Here is a 20,135-nt window from a genome sequence, read left to right as displayed (position 1 = left end):
TGTGTGTGTGTGTGTGTGTGTGTGTGTGTGTTGCAAAAGCCTGTGAGTGAGTTGTTGTATGTGTCACTGCACATATATGTGCACAGACACGAACGAATCTCAGCTCAGATATGCCCATGCACACAGTGAGTGTGTTTTAAAAGCACCAGTGTTTCTCATAAATGCACACGGTGAATCTTTGGGTTTGTACTCATGTCTAATGTGTGTGTTTGCGCACTCGTGTGTGTGTGTTTGTGCACTGGCGTGTTGAAGACTTTATTGAGGCTTTTGCACAAATTGCAATGGGGTTGTGTGTGAGTGCTCTTTCCCATACTCACACACCCCTCTTCTTCAGTCTGTTTCAGCCTGTCTGGTTTCCACTCTGTCATTCCCTCTATGTCTGTATCGTCTCTGGCTTTCAAGCCCAGCTCAACTGGCTGATAAAATCTGAGCATGTTCCGCCTGCCCAGTGTTTCCTCAGTATCACATTCTCTCTTTGTTTTCCTCTCTACCACTCTCCAAGGCCATGGAGTGTGTGTCTATGTACGTGTCCACGTGCATGTGTGTGCGTGCATATGTTTGTCTCTCTGTGTGAGTGTGTGTGTGTGTGTGTGTGTGTGTGTGTGTGTGCGCCCATACCACATAATTGGTCTTGATATCAAAGCCTCATATCTCCAGAGGGTCTCACAAGGCTTCTCAGGCAACCTAGAGAGGACCTGATATCGCTGCATTTCCCAGATTATCTCCCCATTGGGATACACTGGGTTGAAGGGGAAACGAAGCCGTGGCCATGAAAGTTACGCTTAATCTGTTTTAGCGATATACTGGCCTCAGTTCAATGACTCACTCCGTTTTATCAGGTTTTCAAGTGAAGCGCTTCTATTTCAAAATGGCTCCGGAGCATTCTTTGTTTTAACTTCCATTTTAGTTCGTTGGTTTGACTTTTGTTCATTATTGAATTAAGAAAATGTACATATGATTCCAGGTTTAATTGCTTTATTAGGCTGACTCTTTTGGCACAAGTCCCCTCCACTGCTTTCTACATGTGATTTCCTGAAAGTCAGGATCAGTTCCATTGTGTCTGTTAAAGCAGCCGTGTTGGCTATAGCTAGGGTGTGGTAAGGCTGAGTGTACATTAAAGTGTCACCGGGGAGAGTTATATCAGGACAACATGAAGCATTTGAAGGTTTGGGCTGTTCGGTGCTGCACGGGGAGAGAGCTGCGAGCCAAAATGGTGGAATGCCTGCAAGTTAGAACGATCTACTGACATAAAAGTGACTTGATGGCTTCTACGGAGATGCTTCTCAATGCATTCCTTGTCCCTTACTGATACTTGAGTGCTTCATAGACCGAATACCTTTCAGCGCACTCTCTCTTCTCTCTCTCTCTCTCTCTCTCTCTCTCTCTCTCTCTCTCTCTTATTCTCTCTATCCGTCTCACACACATGCATTCAGGCACTTATGTGTGGACACTCTGAAGAATGTGTAGGCAGCGCACACGGGCACACAAACTCTGTTTTGCTACCCCTGCCACAGCTACCATGTTAGAAAATTACTTCTGGACTTCAAACAGACTTTCCCCTGACACCTCTATACCGCCTCGCCCACCTTGTCACCTTGTTTGCCCTTCTGCTTTTCTTTCTCTCTCCTCTCCCCTTCTCTATTGCTCTGCCTTTTTTCTCTGCCTTCCCATCCCTCTTGAAGAAGTCCCTCAACACAAAGGAAAACCACTTTGACAAGAAAGACAAGGGTAGGGAGTTGTTCCCCCTTCTCTTCCGCTCCCTCTCTCTCCCTTGCTTTTGAAAGTGTTAAATAACAACATGGTTTATTTATTATTCTCCAATCTGTCACTCTCTTGATATCCCCAATTTTGTCACTCCAATTCCATTTTTTTCCTGCAATCTTTTCATTCCTCAAATTGCTTCTCACTCCCTACTTCTCACCCTCATTGTCACTTACTTTCTCCCTCACCATCTGTTTCAGTTTTCATGGCCCTTTCCTGTTTTTCCATTCAATTCTTTCTTTCCCTAGCTCAGAGGAAAGGTGGGGTTGAGCCTTGAAGGCAGGGACTTATGTGGTACAGTATATATTTTATATGAAGACCCCCTCTTGACCAAGTGTGCCAGGGCTGAAGGTTGTAGAGGCATCCCTAGTCTCAAGATTAAGCCCCAGCCTTCAATGGCCCCAAGGATCCTAGGTGCACTATCTTTGTAAACACACAACTATGCACCAGCCCGGTGTGCACACACACCAATGAATAGACATGCATGCATGCATGAAAATGCATGCTTGCTCATGCATGTATGCTCACACACTCTCTCGCCCATGCACAGAAACACACACTCTTGCTCATCAGTTCCCGAGCTTGGTCAACTTCTTCTGGCAGCCTGTCTCTTTGGAACTGAGTCTCAGTCTTCAAAGCACCAGGCTAGTGTTCTAGTGTGTGAATGCATCTGTGTCTATATGCCCGCCTGTGTGTGCACATGTGAAAATGTGTACATCTATAGATGTTTGCCTTTGTATGTGTGTATGTGCGTCGGCAAGCGTGCACCCGCATGTTTGAACCATTCACATGGGAGACTGTAAAGAAACCTCTGAAGTTCGTTCCCTTTGACACAGAATTATAGAAAAGCTCTTGAATCAGTGACTGCAATCTAGTGCTGACCATGTGCTATAGTGCAGGGGTGTGTAAAGTAGTGAAGAATGCAATATAGACTGGCACTTTTTTTCAGGTATACCTGGTATACTTTATCTGTCTTCTCCATTTGAGTCTAATCCATCTCTGTAAGCACAGAAGGAGAAGAAGAGAGAGGCAGAACACATAATGATAGAGACATAGACAAATAAATTCTCTAAACCTACATAAATCTTCCATTTTTTATCATTATTCCAGCCCAGCGACTCTAGATAAGTACAAAAACAATATTATCTGGTAAAACGAAGTTTTGCTCCAAGTCTGTATTGTGTGTTTTGTGTGTGTAATGTCTTGTAGAAGTGGACTCACCAGGATATTAACAATTATATCTTGTTATTATATCTATCTCTGACTTTTTCTGTCAGTATCTGTGTACTTGTCTTCTTCCTCTGTTAACTATCCTGCTTCCCACTGAATGAGGTCATATCTGGAAATGTCCTACTTAATATTTGTGTGTGTGTGTGTGTGTGTGTGTGTGTGTGTGTGTGTGTGTGTGTGCTGCCACCCTCATATAGTCACCACGGTTACAGGAGATGCCCTGCGGCACCCTAGGGGCCCAACTGTCACCCTTGCTCAGTGCGGTAATTAGGGCCCACACACATGCATGCATATGTACACATAAACACACACTCTCTCACACACACACACACACACACACACACACATACTCAAAGATAGATGCATATATTGAGAGAGGACATAGGAGTGAAGGTGCACTTAAAAACATACAAATTCTGGCATATGTGACAGAAATGAACATAAATGTTTGTCACATGATTTTTTTTGTCCCTCACACATAGCCGCATTCTCCTCCATCCACCCACTCACACACCAATATACCTTCACCCTGACTGACAACTGTTGTTCTTCTGAAACCTCTGTATTTCCACATGTCAAAGTCTCCACTTTCTGACCCTTTTCTCCTGTCGCCACAGCTCTGCTGACCTTAGTTATCATGCTTCACCGAGCACCTAAGCTACATGGCTGCCTGAGAACGGTTTGAGAATGGTCTAGACACCACACACCCGCTCTATTTCTTTCTCTCTCTCCCACATACACATACAAAGTCTGACACATCCAGAGACTAACATGTGAGTCAGTGCCTCAGACACGCTCGCATATAGACAGTGACTGACTTCTTGCCTGACTTGATACTTAGACATTGACATTGAAGTGCAGACCAGGACAGAAGAGAACAGCCCTCCTCCTCATGTACATGCACATACATGCCTGCACACAACAGCATGCATTTTTTTGCGCATCATGAGGTGAGACTGACTAAATCGTACAAGACAGTGTCTCGGTTTGGTGTGGCTATGTCGTCTTGATGGTGATGGTGTCTTACACGCTCCTTTGCTTTTCACCAACCAGGAGAGACAGCTCAGCTGTCTGAAATGCTACTAGTCTTTTAGCTTTTAGGAGGATTTGGAGTTTGTGCAAGCAGGTGGTCTTGGATTAAACTGTGGTGGAAGAGGTGTCACATAGAGAAATGCACACACATACACACAGATGTAAGGCAGGGAGAAACACAGGGATGCCAGCAGAGGAATGTTGCTAGGTGGAATCAGGAGGAAGACTCCCTGAGTGTGTCCTGGAATCGGACGATGTGGAAGTTGCCATGGTTACCAGTGGAAGAGGAGAGGGGAGGAGAGGAGAGATGGCGGAGCTCAAAAACTGTACTTGGCTGTCAGCCTGCGAGCAAGATAGAGGGCATAAAGTGTTTGTGTGCATTATTTGTGAGCCACTGTGTATGATAAGACACAGTATTATTATTAAGCATTTTGTTTCTTGTAAAACAGTTTTTTATCCCAAAAAATAATGTCCTGTGGAAAAAGAATATTATTCAAATATGATTTGCTGTGAACAAAAACTTGCTTTTTAAAATGGTGCTTTTTAAAGGCTGAATTAACATGAATCACATATCCTGCTTCTATCCAGTTAGGATTTACACTCATTTCATTTTAACCTAAAAAAGAAAAAAAAAAACCCATCTCCAGCAGCCATATAGAAGTCGGATTACTCTGTCCTCAGAAAATTAAATTTGGTGTTGACACCCTGACAACGTTCTCCACACATTTCACATTCAATTCATTTTTTTTCAAATCATACGTTCTCTTAACAGTGTCACAGGCATTACACAGGGTGCAAAAAGGGTGCCATTTGCATACAGCTCTGTATGCAGAGAGCAAGTTTGCAACCACCTTATTTTTTAAAACATCTTTTATCCGCTCACGGAAATGTGCCAGTGCGAGCGGGTGATTTTATTGACTCGACTGCAGTTTGTCGGGATTGGAGACGGAAAGCAAATTTTATTTACTGTTCAAGTGCACTTGACTCGAGTGGGTTCAGATCATCTTCCTATCAGTCATTTTCTATCACTGACATCTTTCATGCGTGAGAATGTCAGGTGTACAGTTCATTTGACAGAAGCTACATATTGGACACACAACATTTATATGACGTGCTCAGAAAGAATGGGAGAATTACGGGAGAGAGTGACATCCTCCAGCCAAATATTAATAATGCAGCACATTTCAAAGCTTTTTCCCAATAGGGAAAACAACATTATTTTACCTGTGGCTTGTCTGACAGGCTGTTCGAGAGCTGACAGATACGCAGGGACCTCCGTGAAGTGTATTCGTGTTTGTGTGTCTGTGTGTTTCTGTGTATGTGTGCGGGAGAAAAAGAGCGAGACACATCTGTCATTTCTTATTTTAAGTGTGGTATGGCTGTGCTGGCATAGGATGTGATGCGTCTGCTTCACTATACCCCACAGTAGACATATACACAGATTTACTCACACTCACACCTGTCTGTGTTGCTCCTCTTCTTTTACCTCTGTCAATCACAATCCCTGCATCACTCCTCAATTACTTACTACCTCACAGTTCCTCTGCATCCTTTCATGCTCTCACCCGTTCAACATCCATTCCCATCACTCCATTTGTCCACCTCCAAACAGCCTACTGTATATGTGTGTATAACCACATCAGGGAGCTGAAACGAGGCCAGTAGCGCGAGAATCTCATATGTCTCTGTGTGTGTGTGTGTGTGATTGTGTGTGTGTGTGCGTGTTTATGTGTGTGTATGTGTGTGTGTGTGAGAGAGAGAGAGAGAGGCAGAGTGTATGGGCAGCCTAACAGCTTTTTATCCTGTAGCAAGATACAGTAACTGCGCTCTGTCTGCTGTCAAATGGCTTCCCTGAACTCCTGCAGGACATAAAGAGCCCCGTGAAATCACCTCTCCCTCTCTTCCTTTCTTTAGTTTCACAAACCGTCTTTTATTTTATGTTTTTCCAACTGCTCAACTCCTTCTGCTTAATTTTTCCCAGTTTGGGGATTTCAATTTAATTTCTTTTGAGAATGTGTTACAAGCTCATAAAATCTGTCATTTTTCCTACCATGGGGAATATTTTTAGGCTTATGAGACAAGCAGTTTTACAACACTGGATTCGTTCTGTTTTCATGGATAATTTGGACCGCTGATATAATGTAATTTATGGTGGCAATAATTCTTGTCAAGTTGTGTTTACTGTGATTGTCTGTGGAACTAGATGCTGGCTACACCTTTTTTTTTTTTAGGGAGGGGGGGCGTTTTTTCAACTGAACTGCAGCAAAGTGAAGTAACAGTAAACAGTGGAGGAAACATTTGGGATTTACACAGAAACAATTTCTAAAGGTCACTACATTCTAGACACCACTGAGAATGGACAAAAAAATATTCTTTATTAAAGAAAAGGACGAACACATGATCACAAGAAAAAACACAGTACATATCTGAATATCACTATGCGGTACATCAACTCCTTCACCTTCCCCTCTTTATATTTTAGTTTCAGATGATTTCAGTCAGTGTGGAGCTACGCCGACCCTCCCCACCATTTCCTCCATAGTCTGCCTCATTCTGGGTTTATGTATGAGTCCAGCTGTCAAGAGCAGAAAATGTTTTTCCAGTCTGTTTTCTGCAAGTTACCTCACAGCGTGGGTGAACAAGCAGAGAAAAATAAGATGGTGACATTATGCGCACCATGAGTCCATATTGCATGTTCCGACCAGTGCACAACTCTCCGAAGGAGCTCTACCAGTAGATTTCTCAGTATTCTGAACCATCAATGTTCCTGCTGCTGTAAAAAGAGAAACCAGAAGGTACTCAGTAATGCAGTTCGAAAAGATGTTGCAAAGCAGCGCAGGGATTGTAAGTTCTGTTCTTGAATATTGTAAAATTATTTTTTTTTAAAAAGAGAGAAAAATATCAAGAAAATATCTTAGCCGTGTCCAAAATCCTCTCATGCACTCATTCACTTCTCCCTACACACTAAAAAGGGGCACTCAGTAGTTCACTCTGTTGTAAGTAGTAGTGAAGTAAATTTAAATTCTGGACACTGATAAATCTATGTCATTTTGCATCAAAGTTGTGTAAAGTTGGAAGAAAAATACTGATGAAATACTGATACGTTCTTTGTCAACATATTATGACATGGAAAATACTTAAATTAGCAATATCATTATGTTAAAAGGAAAGATAATTTGGTCTCAATTCTGATTCCTCCAAAACATATTTGTTGTTTTGCAAATAAGCTCAATATAGTGCACTATATGGTAGACAGGGAGAGATTTCGGACACAGCGTGTTTGCTGTTTGATATATGTGTTCAGACTCTATCTGCGTTTTTACAGTTTCGTGATCATAAAGATAATAATAATGATGTTTAATAAGGACTTAAATGGTCAGGTTGTTGTTATTACTGACCATCTTTTTTTTAAAGTATATTTTTTTGGGCTTTTATGCCTTTAATGGACAGCACAGTGGAGAGTGACAGGAAACGGGGAGGCAGAGAGAAGGGGAATGACATGCAGTGAAAGGCCGTCCGATGCGGGATTCGAGCCGGGGCCGACTGCAGCGAGGACTGTAGCCTCTACACATGGGGCGCCTGCTTAAACCACTATGCTACACAACGCCCCATTACTGACCATCTTTCAGCTGAATTGAGAGAGTCAAAGTGAAACTGCAACTTCTGGGTTCTGAAACCTCATTCAAAAAGCGTGTGATATCCATGACAGCAAAGCCTTTTTGAACTGTATGTCCTGTGGCTTGCTTCATGCGACTAAGTACTTAAAAAAAAACAACAAAAAAAACAGTCTCATGTTGTTAATTTAATATTTGTGTATTTTAGTTGCCTTTTAATGAACTCGATTTCCCATAATCTCTAGGCATTCACGGGTGAAACTCGAATGAGTCGAGTGAGTCCAGTACAGCAGGACAGAGTAGAAATTTTTAGAGAACAGAGATTACAACTATAAAATTGGAAAAACGGCTTAAGAAGAGAGCTTTAGAGAAACCAAGTTACAATGACGTAAATACCCCCAGTTAAAATTTTTCATAGGAGCAGTAGATGTGTTAGTAATAGTAAATCTTTTTTGTTAATAGAATTGGATTTGTTAAAATCGTGATGTTGTTAGTTTCTAATAGCATGTGGATGCAGATTTGTCTCTGGAAAGTTAATCCCAGGGACAGGCTGCGTTTTTTGGAAAGACAGATCTAAGTAATACTGAAAGAAAGATTGCACTGAGTTAACATTGTGTCTTCAAATAATGTTGTGTTTACTGAATTACTTATGAAGATAAATGCTAAATCTCTTAGAAATAAGATCTGAGGCAAACCTTGATTTGAGTTATTTAAAAAAAACCATTTGTAACACATGGTCTACATACTAGTTGTTTTTTTTTTAGCGCTTTCAAACATATCTCATGGTCTCTATCAACAAATGAAATTTCCTCAGTTGTCATTAGATTGGTTCTGGTGTCATCACGTGACGCGAGGAAACATTATCAAACTTTGTATGCCCGTGCAGCTTAATAATGAACATTATATTGGTTATAGCTTGGATGGAAGGGCATGTTGGTCGGTATTTGTGGAATGAGCGGTTCAGTCTTGTCCACAGGCCTCCTGTCCCCGAGCAACATGTTGAACCACAAACCCCAAATGTTCCAGTTCTGCTCTGCTTTGTGTGTTTATAGAAGTTTCCGGCAGCACAGTCTACTGCATGTGTATGTTCTTGTTTGTGTGTTTACGGGATTTGACGCCATCCCAGAAAGTTTGTATGTGTTAAGCATGTTCACACAATGTTGTGGCTGACACATGCAGCATTGTGGAATGGTACGACTGCATTCGAATGTTGATTCCAGAGGTCTGTGCCGAGGCTTTGTGCGTCACTCACTCTCAGACACCTCTTTCAACTCGTGAGGATTAGTTCCCAGCTCTCACTTGCTCTGTAATTATATAGTTCTTCAACACATCTGCACTCAAGCACACACACACACACACACACACACACACACACACACACACACACACACAATCGCGCACAACACATACTTACAAATATTTATTCCATTTTACATGTGCATCACAGACACGTGCATGAATGCGCCAGCACATATGCACACACACACACACACACACACACACACACACACACACACACACACACACACACTCCATCAGCCAGCGTCAGCCTCATCAAATCATCAGTCAGTCAGTTATGTTTATATGAGAGATAGAGACAGAGACGGAGTGAAGGGAGGTCTGCCAAACAAAGTGAAAAACATCAGAGACAATAACAACAACAGCACCCACTGCAGCATCGCAGCTTTCTCTTTCCCTGCCTGCTACAGCTCAGCTTTGTTAGTGAATAGTTTTTTTGTGTGTTTGTGTGCGTGTGTTTGTGTGTGTGTGTGTGTGTGTGTGCGTGTTGCACATTGCAGGGAAGAAAGCCAGCAGGCAAGGCGGTATCCAGGCCACTGCCTTGTTTTGATGTGGCCATGCTAATTAAAAAAAAGGAGCTTTTCTGCCAACACCAAGAAAAACATGCAAGAAAACTATAGAGCCATTTTGGTATTTGAAAGTGTGGGATACAAGCTATAGGTTGTAAATGGGTGTGTGTGAGTGTGTGTGTGTAAGGGTTGCATGTGCATGTTCTGCATCTACATTCGTCATGGGTCAGGATGCAGAGAGGATGTGAATTGGGAATTTCTGCTGAGGTTTTTAATGTTTTTGTCAGGCTTCTGGATAAACACATTGGCAGTGAAGGAACGAGGGTAACAAAAAAAATAAATAAAAAGAGAAGAAGCTGGAGGTACTGGGGGACATAAGGGAGTCTTTTTTGGATCTGACTCAGACTACTGGCTCAGACAGAACAGTGACGTCAGCACAGGCTTTACTAAGGATGGAGGGATTGAGGGAGAAACAGAGGGAGGCTAGAGATGACGCCCTGAGGGAGGCAGGGATGAGAAAGATATTAAGGAGGGAGAGAAGACAGGCAGAGGGAAAAAGAAGGCAGCAATAAGAGGCCTACCACATATATCTGGGTGTGACTTCGAAAACTGCAGCTAAGTGGGTTTAAGATAGATAAACAGACTGAAAAAAAACAGACAGTGGGAATGAGAGACAAAGAAAGAGGAACAGAGAGGAATAATTCCTTGGTTGGAAGGATGAAGACAAAGGCTGAGAAAGAAATTGGTTTATTATCTTGGCTTAGAGAGTATGGGGAGAGGAAAAAGAAAGGTAGCGCGGGCAAAAATAGACAGAGAAAGAAGGAGTGATAGCGGAGAGATAGAGTGCGCAAGGGATTATGTCAAATCTTTGCTCTATACCCTCTATTTAAAATACCAGTCAATAACCTTCAGTGTTTTATGACTCAGCCGTGAAAGACCCGAGAATGAAGCCTTTTTTTGCAGTATCATAAAGCAGAAATAAACACACACACACACACACACACACACACACACACACNTTTTGCAGCCTTGTGCAGCAGTACTCGCACAAATACAAAAACAAATAAAAACACACACACACACACACACACACACACCCACACACACACACACACACACACACACACACACACACACACACACACACACACACACAGCTTGTGCAAGACCTAAACTTTCTCCCTTTTTGCTCTCTTCAAAGACATCTGCATATTTTTTTTCTACACTGCCTGTTCCCTGCATCGAGTTTTTTTTTTTTTTTTTTTTATGTATTGTTTTTCAGTTATTTATGCGTTTTGTTGACTTTATACAATGACTTTTAGATGTCATTTGGTTTCACTGCCCAAATCACAAGCATCTTTTTTTTTTTTTTTTTTTTTTTTTTTTTGGGACAGGTGGATTTTTTTTCCCTTCTGCCTTAGGAACGAGACTTTATTTTTTCTTCACAAAGCCCCTGGAGTTTCTCAGTGTTACCAGAGTTCAGGTTTCTTCTCCTTAAAGTTTGTGTGTGTGGAAATAATTAATCCTACACTTGCACCTGTGGCAGCACTTCTTCTGGGTCCAAAATTCATAAGTGAAACAGGTCGCTCTAAACGCTTGTCTTCATCTGCCAGCGTGATGTCATCATAACTAGTGGAAGCTTTTTTGCACCACCATTAAACGGGGCTTCGCGTCCTGATTCACCACTGTGGGCCAGCCAGTCGTGTCCGTCGGTGGGTGTTGTGAGCAAAGTTGTGGCGCCCTGTCAGTTTTGTGTCCCCACCCCACCCACCCACCAGTCCACAACTTGCACTGATGACAGGTGACCGATGATGAAGGCACCGGGGCAAGAAATTAAAACGCACAGAGGCGAGAAAAAAGAGGGGGGGGGGGGGGGGTGCGAGAGAGGAGAGAAGACTGGCGGGTATTGTTATTAGAATATGACAGACATCACAACACATACAGTTTTAAACCTTTTAAACTCCAGTTACCCCTCACTTGACCACAGGCACACTGGTCAACAATAGACACCGCTATATGTCACAGTAGGTAGTTCTCTGTAGCATACATTATGTCTGTGTGTTATATCTGAATATTGAATAAAAATTAAATTAGCTCTCATGCATATTTCATTATGCAAATTGTTGAATGTGATACTGAAAGAAAAGAGACTTGAGGGGTTTGGCATGCCCATTAAAAATATCTCAATGGAAGAATCAGAATGTTTTTAATATAAATGTCGCCTGTTTGACAGGTGCGCAGAGAGGGAAGGAGGGAGAGACAGAACAGTTGTACTAATTGAAAGGAAATATTCAGATGAGCGGAGAAGTGGCTCATCAGCCTTCTTAAAATAAGCCTTTTCTCCTCATGTGTCCTTTGTCCCTGTTCTCGCACATAATATATTCTTCATTCAGGTTATTTCAGTAATTTATTTAAACCTGGGAACGCCATTGAGATAAAGTGGCACTTCAGGGTGGGGTAGCATTTTATGTTATTACATGCATCTATCATGATAATATATGGGATTCCAACTGTCCTGCCAACAAATCATCTTTGGTTGCGAGGCGCCGTCTTGGTGTGTTTAATTACAGACACTTCCACATAAATGTCACGCATGCATTTTTATAACTGCACACATACATGCATGCAAACACAAACCCTCAGAGGCACAGAGCGCCTATACACACACGCAGTGGTGCCTCACGTTACCTGTGTTAATAAGAGTGAGAAATACTTACTTTTTGTGTGTCAGAGGAGAAGGCCCCTGTGATAATTAGAATTAATTATGTGGAGTCTGGGCCAAAATACTCTTAAAGCCATAGGTTGTTGTTCTCACTGCACACACACACACGCACACACACACACGCACGTCCACACACACACACACACACGCACACTCACGCACACACACACACACACGCACACACACACACACACACACACACGCACACTCACACACACACACACACACACACACACACACACACACACACACACACACTCACACACACACATAAACATCAGAAGTGTCCTTGTGCAACAGCTCTTCAGTAGCCACTGTGGATCACCTTGTGTACAGCTGAACTCAATGATTCTATTAGTATAATGTTCACTCCAGGTGTACCAGTAAGGACATATTGTCTGCTCTCTCTAAAGGGTCCTTAAACACAGATGACTCTTGAGTGCTGGGGTGAATGCAGTGAATTATATGAGTGGATGTTACACATCTATGTAACAGGATGGACGTGTTCAACTAATATATGTGCTTCTTCACCCATCTAACCCCATGCAGATGCAACAATCGTACCCAGTGTGCAGTGGTGGCCGGGCCTGACGTCTTCCCTGACCCCTGCCCTGGCACATACAAATACCTTGAAGTCCAGTATGAGTGTGTTCCTTACAGTAAGTAACTCTACTTTTTTATTATTTCAACATTTTTTTTACAACAACATTCTTATCTCTATAACGGCAATACTATTATACACACACTATTACATACATTACACGTTATTATCAGTCAAATATGAATTTCTTTAAAATGATCCAAATCTAAGCTCTTGATACATATTTGTTTTCTAAACTTAGATTGTGAAAAGCTTGCAGTTTCTCATAATGATGTGTGAGCTGCAACATGCAGTTTTAATCAAAAAGGAACATCAGTTGTTTGGGTGCCAGGGTGAGTTCATAAGGGAAGCTGTGATGACACAGCTCTCTGGGAAAGTCTGGGGGAGGATGCACGAGAGAGAAGGACGGGCTCAAATGATGACAGATGGTGATATGACCTTTGACCATGTGATAACAGACTGGGAGGTCGTATTCACTGAAGTGAAACATTCATGGGACATGGTTGTAAAATATCCCAAAAACTGTGAAACCTCTTCTTTTTTTTTTTTTTTCACTAGTATAGCCCCCCCCCCCAAAAAAAAATCTGGGTTATAGCTCACTGCATTATAAAAACAGTTGGAGATGTGGTTTAAAGACATTTATTTGTCCTTCATGTTTATTTCACACTACATTTTAGCCTAGAGGGTTTGTCCGAAGGCAAAGCAAAAATGCAATTCTGTTTTATGAAATTGCTGAATCTCAAGTGATTCTCCTCGTGCCTCCTCTTATGAGTTACTTTACCATCACAAGAGGCATTGAAAACAAATTTGTTCACACGGCAATTATGTTATCATTCGTGTCGGGCTGGAAAACCTCACCGTTAGGCAACCAAGCAGGTGAAAACTCAATTGTGATAAAAAAAATTAAAATAAAAAATAATAATAATGCTATATGCCAAAATTGTATTACATACAAAATGCAATGAAAGAGGACACATTACTCAATACATAAAGAGTACAGGCACTGAAGTGAGTACAATTTTCAGATGGAAATAAATGATTCTGTTATAAGTACAAAGTTGAATACTATACTGAATATGTCCTACTACTCCATATCACATGACCTTGACACAGGTTTGTAAAGCTCACATAAACGTTGATTCAAGAAGTAGTGCATGTGTTGTGAAATGAAAATCTGTCCGTTGTTGTACACTTGCAGTACTGCATGTTTTACTGTACATGTTTTGTTCACTGTAAACCTCTCTGTGGTGGAACGTATAAGTCATAGAAGACAGGGTGACATGAACAGTTGGAGTTGAGGTATAGTTAGGATTTATTTACGGTAAAGAAACATTTAATCTTGTCTGCAAGTCTTACTTTTGCCCAAAATAGTTATAGAAAATAGAAATAAACTTAGTCTGAGCTTTGCTTGTTTTGAATGCATGCATGTGAATGCAAGTGAAACAACCTTGTTTTGAGTTGTTGTCAGCAGCAGAATTCGTTTCATGTTTTTTATTAACTTTTGAGTTAGAAAATTCAACTTTTTTCAAAAAGTTCAAATATTTTGAACTTTAGGTTTTATGCATATTTCCTCCTAAAGTACTGCATAAATCACTGACACACATTTTGATTCTTTTGTCTAACACTGTCTGAGTGTACAGTCTTGGCACCGTGGTCCATACAGACGGCCAAGGTGATCTCCCTCACTGAAGCATTCAATTATGTCTGGCTAAACGGCTCTTGCCTGGCGTCTAGAATGACCAGCAGATTAAATAATAGGACTATCAGAGCCCTCTCTGGAGCAGATGGAAACACAACCTGATACCTGCTTAATGTCCCACCAAGCACGTGCATGCACACTCCACACACACTCACAGAGGCATCAAAACGGAGTGTTTGTCCTGTGTGTGTTTTCACTTCTTCTCATCTCATCCATTCATTTGAAGCTTGTCTGCATGTGCTGTCTTTATCTTCGGCGAACCTGCACGACTGTGTGAAAGTGCAGCACCACTTATTTCAAAGGTTCATCACTGTAAAGAACAAACAGCAGCTTTGAGATGAGTTTGTGTGGATATCTGATAAACAATGGGTCCGTCAGGGTAACGTTTCGTCCCGCAAAAATAGACAACATCTGAAACCAAAGAGCTCAGCTAACAGAGGGGCGGGGGGGCGTAAAGAGAGTGAGAGATATGAAGCACTGGAGGAAAAGATGGCGCGAGAGAGAGAAAGAGAGAGAGAGAGAGGCTTTGACAGTACATTAGCAGTTTCCGTGTACTGACTAAGTGTTCGGGCTGGATCAGGTAGCGCTCTGATACACTACCTGGCTCCTGTGGGTGTGTTTAGCCTTGAGAAATGTTGCACAACGTTGCAGAGAAAAACATGTTGTATAAAGGTGAAACAAGTCCATGGATGCCCTGACTCCGCATTTTACATTGTTTTGTTTGCGCATACGTCAAGCTTTTTGCGTGGCTCGACCCTTCATAGAACCCTCATATCACACCTTTCAAATATTTATGAAATCAATTCTCTTTGAAAGGCGTAATAATGTCTGAACCTTACAACAAGATACTCCTGTTCGCTGACATTCAGGCCGGAGATCCAGCCGTGTACGATCAAGCGGACGTGCTTGACATAGCAAATCAATGCTGTCAGCCACGTTGTTGTGAAAGATACATTTTTGTAAGACATTAAGAGGTGAGATATCTCTCAAAATGTTGCCATAAATCAAGACGGATCGATAAAAGAAGGCCTGTACTCTGAAATATATGACACTGTGACATTCCTAAATTACTCGCGAGCAGCAACAACTAACAAATCATCATATTTACATTGGAAGGGTGTGTTGGCTTTAGTGCACTCAAATGACTGTAACATCAAGGGACATCCATAACTCAAACAGGTCTCCCGCGACATTAAGCACGCTGGTAGTGCTGGCTGTTGAGCGTAAACACCTGACCCCTAGCGATCACCTCTGAGGCCGGGGGGTTGCTAATCACAAACTTATTGCGCATAGAGAAAATGAGCTGAGCTCCGAAGAGACCCCACTTCATACTGTAGACGTGCTTTTCACTGACGTTCAGGTGGAGCCGGTATGTTTCCCACTGCATAGATATTGTAAACAAATCTCAAAGTGGGTTGTAGAGCAGGTAATTTAATTATGTACCGTTCAGTTTTCAGGGAGATTTTGTCCCTACTTTTGTTTTTTTTTTTCTTGAGGATTTTGGCTTGCACTACCTTCGCAACTCTTCATCTCTCCTCTCTGCACTGCAGGTTTTTTGGCTCTTTTCCAATGCTAAAATCAAGTGCTCTCTCGCTTTCTCTCTCCAGCTCTCTGTGGTATGAGTGTGTGGCAGTCGTGTGCCAAACTAGCCAGCTAGCTTTGGCAGTAATTAGCCACCTGTGTATACTTGCTCATCGCACTGCAGGCAGACTATAAATATCCATACATTAGCACGCTGCCGCACAGAGTGTTTCTCTGAGGCAGCTCTCGCACAGAATACATTTAATCTCTACTAATATGCTATATGCTACAGAAGAAAGATATATGATGATAAGTATTGTTTCATTCATGTTCATTCATTAAAAAAAAAAAAAAGGCAGGAACACTTGGGACTATGTCTATCCATCTCCTCATCTTCATGCAGTAGACCTTGGCTCGGCAAGTGCTGTTATGAAGCAATTAGCCTATTACCACATTTAGTGTATTAATCAGAAAAGCCAGTGATATGTTATGCAATACCCACGCAGTCTATTTTGGACAATAGAACTTGGCTCTGTAGGAAAGCTAATTAAAAGATAAAATCACCTTCTTGTCTGTCCAATTAAAGACTTCTGTCAGATTGGACCCTTGGAATAACTTCATCATGATGACATGAGAAGATCTGTTTGTGTGTGACTGTGTGTGTGTGTGTGTGCGTGCGTGTGTGTGTGTGTGTGTATGTGTGTGTGTGTGTGTGCATGTGCGCGCTTGCAGGTTGTCGTGGAAACAATCACTCACAGCCAGGATTTTGTCCCTGTGTTTGTGTGTGTGTGTGTGTCTGTGTGTTTTGCTGTGTGTCTCTCCATATGTGCTTGTACAGTATATGTATGTGTGTGTGTGTGTGTGTGTGTGTGTGTGTGTGTGTGTGTGTGTGTGTGTACACACATATGCAGGCGTTTTGTGTGTTTCCCAGAGAGAGCGAGAGAATATGGAAAGGAACCAGAAAGACAGAAGGAGGGAGAAAGAGTGAGGGAGCGAGAGAGCGAGAGCGACAGCTGAAACAGAGATAGAGAGAAATAGGTTAGACGAGGCCAGCAGACGAGGAACAGAAAGAATGAATTAACTGATAAAAGACAGTGGTAGAAATACAGAGGATGTAACAGAGAGAATGAACGAGGAGAAAGGCACAGCATGAAATGACGAAAGAGAATGGCAGGTGAGGATGAGAGGACGGAAAGAAAAGAGAAAATAATGGAGAGAGAAAGATGAAAATGTCTGTGTCCATAAATGACCTTGGGCTTTAGCCCGGCTGAGCTGATTGGAGATCAGAGATAATAGTGGTAAGGCTGCTGTCGCCACTCGTTGTCTGCAGAGACACGCACGATATATTGTGCCTGCGCTCCACTCATACACACCCATTACACACGCTCATGAGCATACACACTGCCTTTCCTCCTCGACGAATACCTCCTTAATAAACCATACGTTTTCAATAAAAATGCTAATTATCTTTACACCGCAGCAGAGTCAGATTAACACTGCTTCTGTAAGTCTGTGTGTGTGTGTGTGTGTGTGTGTGTGTGTGTGTGAGAGAGTGTGTGTGTGTGAGATAGAAATGGAAAGAAAGAGGGAAAAAGACAGAGAAGGCATCTGGGGTACAGTGTCAGAGCTGTTCATCTGATTCCAGAAATTTTCAAAAATTGAGAAGATACGCAGATATTAATGAATATTTATATGATTTTTAATGAATGTGAAACTAGACAGGCGACACATTCTCACAACAGGGTATTGCTGTTAGTGTTATTGTTCTGCTATTGTTTTCTAATATTCATTCAAAGCCTTCCTTAGAATAATTGGGCAAAAATAATTTTTTTCTTCTGCAGCTGCAGAGCCAACTATTCAGTAGGGCAGTCTAAGTGGTTTTGGAAATGATCAGTCAAAGATACTGGATAGATAAAAACATGCCGCACCTCTGCAGAATTCAATTAATCGAGAAAGATTGAGAGAAGATGCTTTCTTGTTGACGTCTTTGTGGAAACAAGAACATTTTCCGGCAAGTTGTCATCGACCATATTCTTTCTCCTCATCTTATAGCCACTTGCAGTGTCTGAATTAATACAAAAGACTTCTCATCTCTTGCGCCATTGTGCATGCTTGAGCTCACCTTGACAAAAGCTGCAGGTTTCAACAAATGTCTCACCAACCTATATTCACCCTGTCTAGTCCTGTGCACTGAAAGATGAATGACTGTGATTTGGGAGAAACTTTCATTTCTTACCCTTGTCATGGCGATTAAAAACAGATGCCTCACACAAAAAAAAAAAAAAAAAGATCCAGCAATGAGCTTACCAACAGAGGCATCCGATAATCTAGTGAAACAACGAGCAGCAATACAAATTGAATGACATTTGTTTGACATTTAGTGTGCCATTTGGTATACTTGTTGCCTCCACACTTTTTCATTTAAAATCTATTACTTGTTGGCAACCTTGAATCCTGCATGTTTCTCTTATGTGTCTGGGAGGTTGTAGAAGAGCCTCAGGTGATGTGCAGTCCTTGTTGTTCGGTGTCATTAATCCCTGTCTTCTCAACCACAATGTGTCGCTTTGTATTGTTTATATGTGCGCGCATGTGTGTGCGTTTGGTACACCGATATCTGTCGTTCCATCACACACACACACACACACACACATGCACAAAGACATACACACACACACACCTCTGTTCAGTCACACTATCTGCTTTCTTTCCAAGCTTTTCTCACAAGGGAACTGCTTCCTTGTGGTGAACCATTTTATATCTTAACTCATAGCAGCCCTCTCACACGTGCATGCACACACACACACACACACACACACACACACACACACACACACACGTGCACACACACACATATCCACACTTGTTTTAGGTTTAACACGATCTCCTTCCAGAGATTGCTTATTTATCGGGAGTTGTGCTAAGCCGCACCAGTTACCATGCATTTTTCATGAGCCTAGGATTTAATGGTTGCTTGTGTGTGTGTGTGTGTGTGTGTGTGTGTGTGTGTGTGTGTGTGTGGGTGTGTGTGTGTCCACGTGTTTCTGTGTGTCACATGTGTTTGTGTACTTCTTGTGGTTGGTGATGAGCTTCAGCTTTAATGTGTTAAAGAATTTATGCATGTACTGTGCATTATGTAGTGCATTTGTGCTATATATATAGATGTAAACACGTGCCATTCTGAAGTCCAAATGTTTTTCTTTTGAGGACTCCTCTCCTCTCCTCTCCTCTCCTCTCCTCTCCTCTCCTCTCCTCGTTTCTTCTCTCGGGGGACGAGTTCCATTCAGTACGTCTCTAACGGGACTTGAGACACAAGGGCACTGCCTGCAGGATTAGGTTTCTGCCATGTTCACATTCCACTCAGTCCCCTGGGGAGCAAGGTGGAATGGAATTCATGTGTTTAAGAGGCTCCGAGCAAGTGTGCACATTTCATTGCAGGGTGACACGAACAGCCCTCCGCTGAAACTCCAAGGATAACGCTTTGAATATAATAGACAGAGAATTGGTGTTGGGGTTAAAGCAAAACCAGTGCATTCAATATGCTTCCTCCTCCGCATGCAGATGCTTGCACACACAAAGTCACATGGAGTAGGTGACATCCACAAAGCATTAGCTCACCCACTGTGCATCAGAAAGCATTTTAATGTGGTAGTTTTGGCTGGTCCACTGAAATGCAATCCCAGTAATCAAATCAATTTTCTGGTTTTCATTGCTCTGTTGCTATTAGCATACATTAAAGAGCTCATTATCTCAGGTCATTTTCTATTGCTGTGTTCTGTCCTATGCATAGGACCACCGAGGACACTGTGAATATGTGTGTGTGTTTTTGCAATGTCGTGTGTCACGGTCTTGTGTGTTTGATCTCAGTATCGCTCTGCCTCCCTCTGTCTGTGTCTGCATGGCACATTTGTGTCTGTTCCCCCATATGTGTGCGTGCGTGTGTGTGACATATGTGAGATGCATTACTGTCAGATAGCTTCCCCATTGCAGTGCAGTCTCCTCAGACGCTTACGTAATGTTATTACCAATCACACATGGAGAGCATCCTGGCACTCTCACAAGGTTAGGATGAAATATGAGAACGATTATGGAGATCCGAGATTGTATTATCATGATTTCCTTATTATTGCATCATTAATCTATTTTTGTC

General features: G+C 42.1%; 1 protein-coding gene across 1 annotated transcript in view; it reads left to right on the top strand.

Moving 5' to 3' along the window:
* The window catches only part of LOC111231518 (adhesion G protein-coupled receptor L3-like), an 82,689-nt gene that overhangs the window by 7,920 nt on the left and 54,634 nt on the right, over positions 1-20,135 (top strand). Inside the window, exon 3 of the mRNA XM_022758636.1 lies at positions 12,717-12,826. Within this exon, the coding sequence (XP_022614357.1) occupies positions 12,717-12,826 (110 nt within the window). The remainder of the gene's footprint in view (positions 1-12,716; positions 12,827-20,135) is intronic.

The sequence above is a fragment of the Seriola dumerili genome, unplaced genomic scaffold (assembly GCF_002260705.1).
Source record: "Seriola dumerili isolate Sdu_G_001 unplaced genomic scaffold, Sdu_1.0 BDQW01000302.1, whole genome shotgun sequence".
NCBI classification, from domain to species: domain Eukaryota; kingdom Metazoa; phylum Chordata; class Actinopteri; order Carangiformes; family Carangidae; genus Seriola; species Seriola dumerili.
Note: the sequence above shows the minus strand (reverse complement) of the source record. Positions and strands in the feature narration are given on the sequence as shown.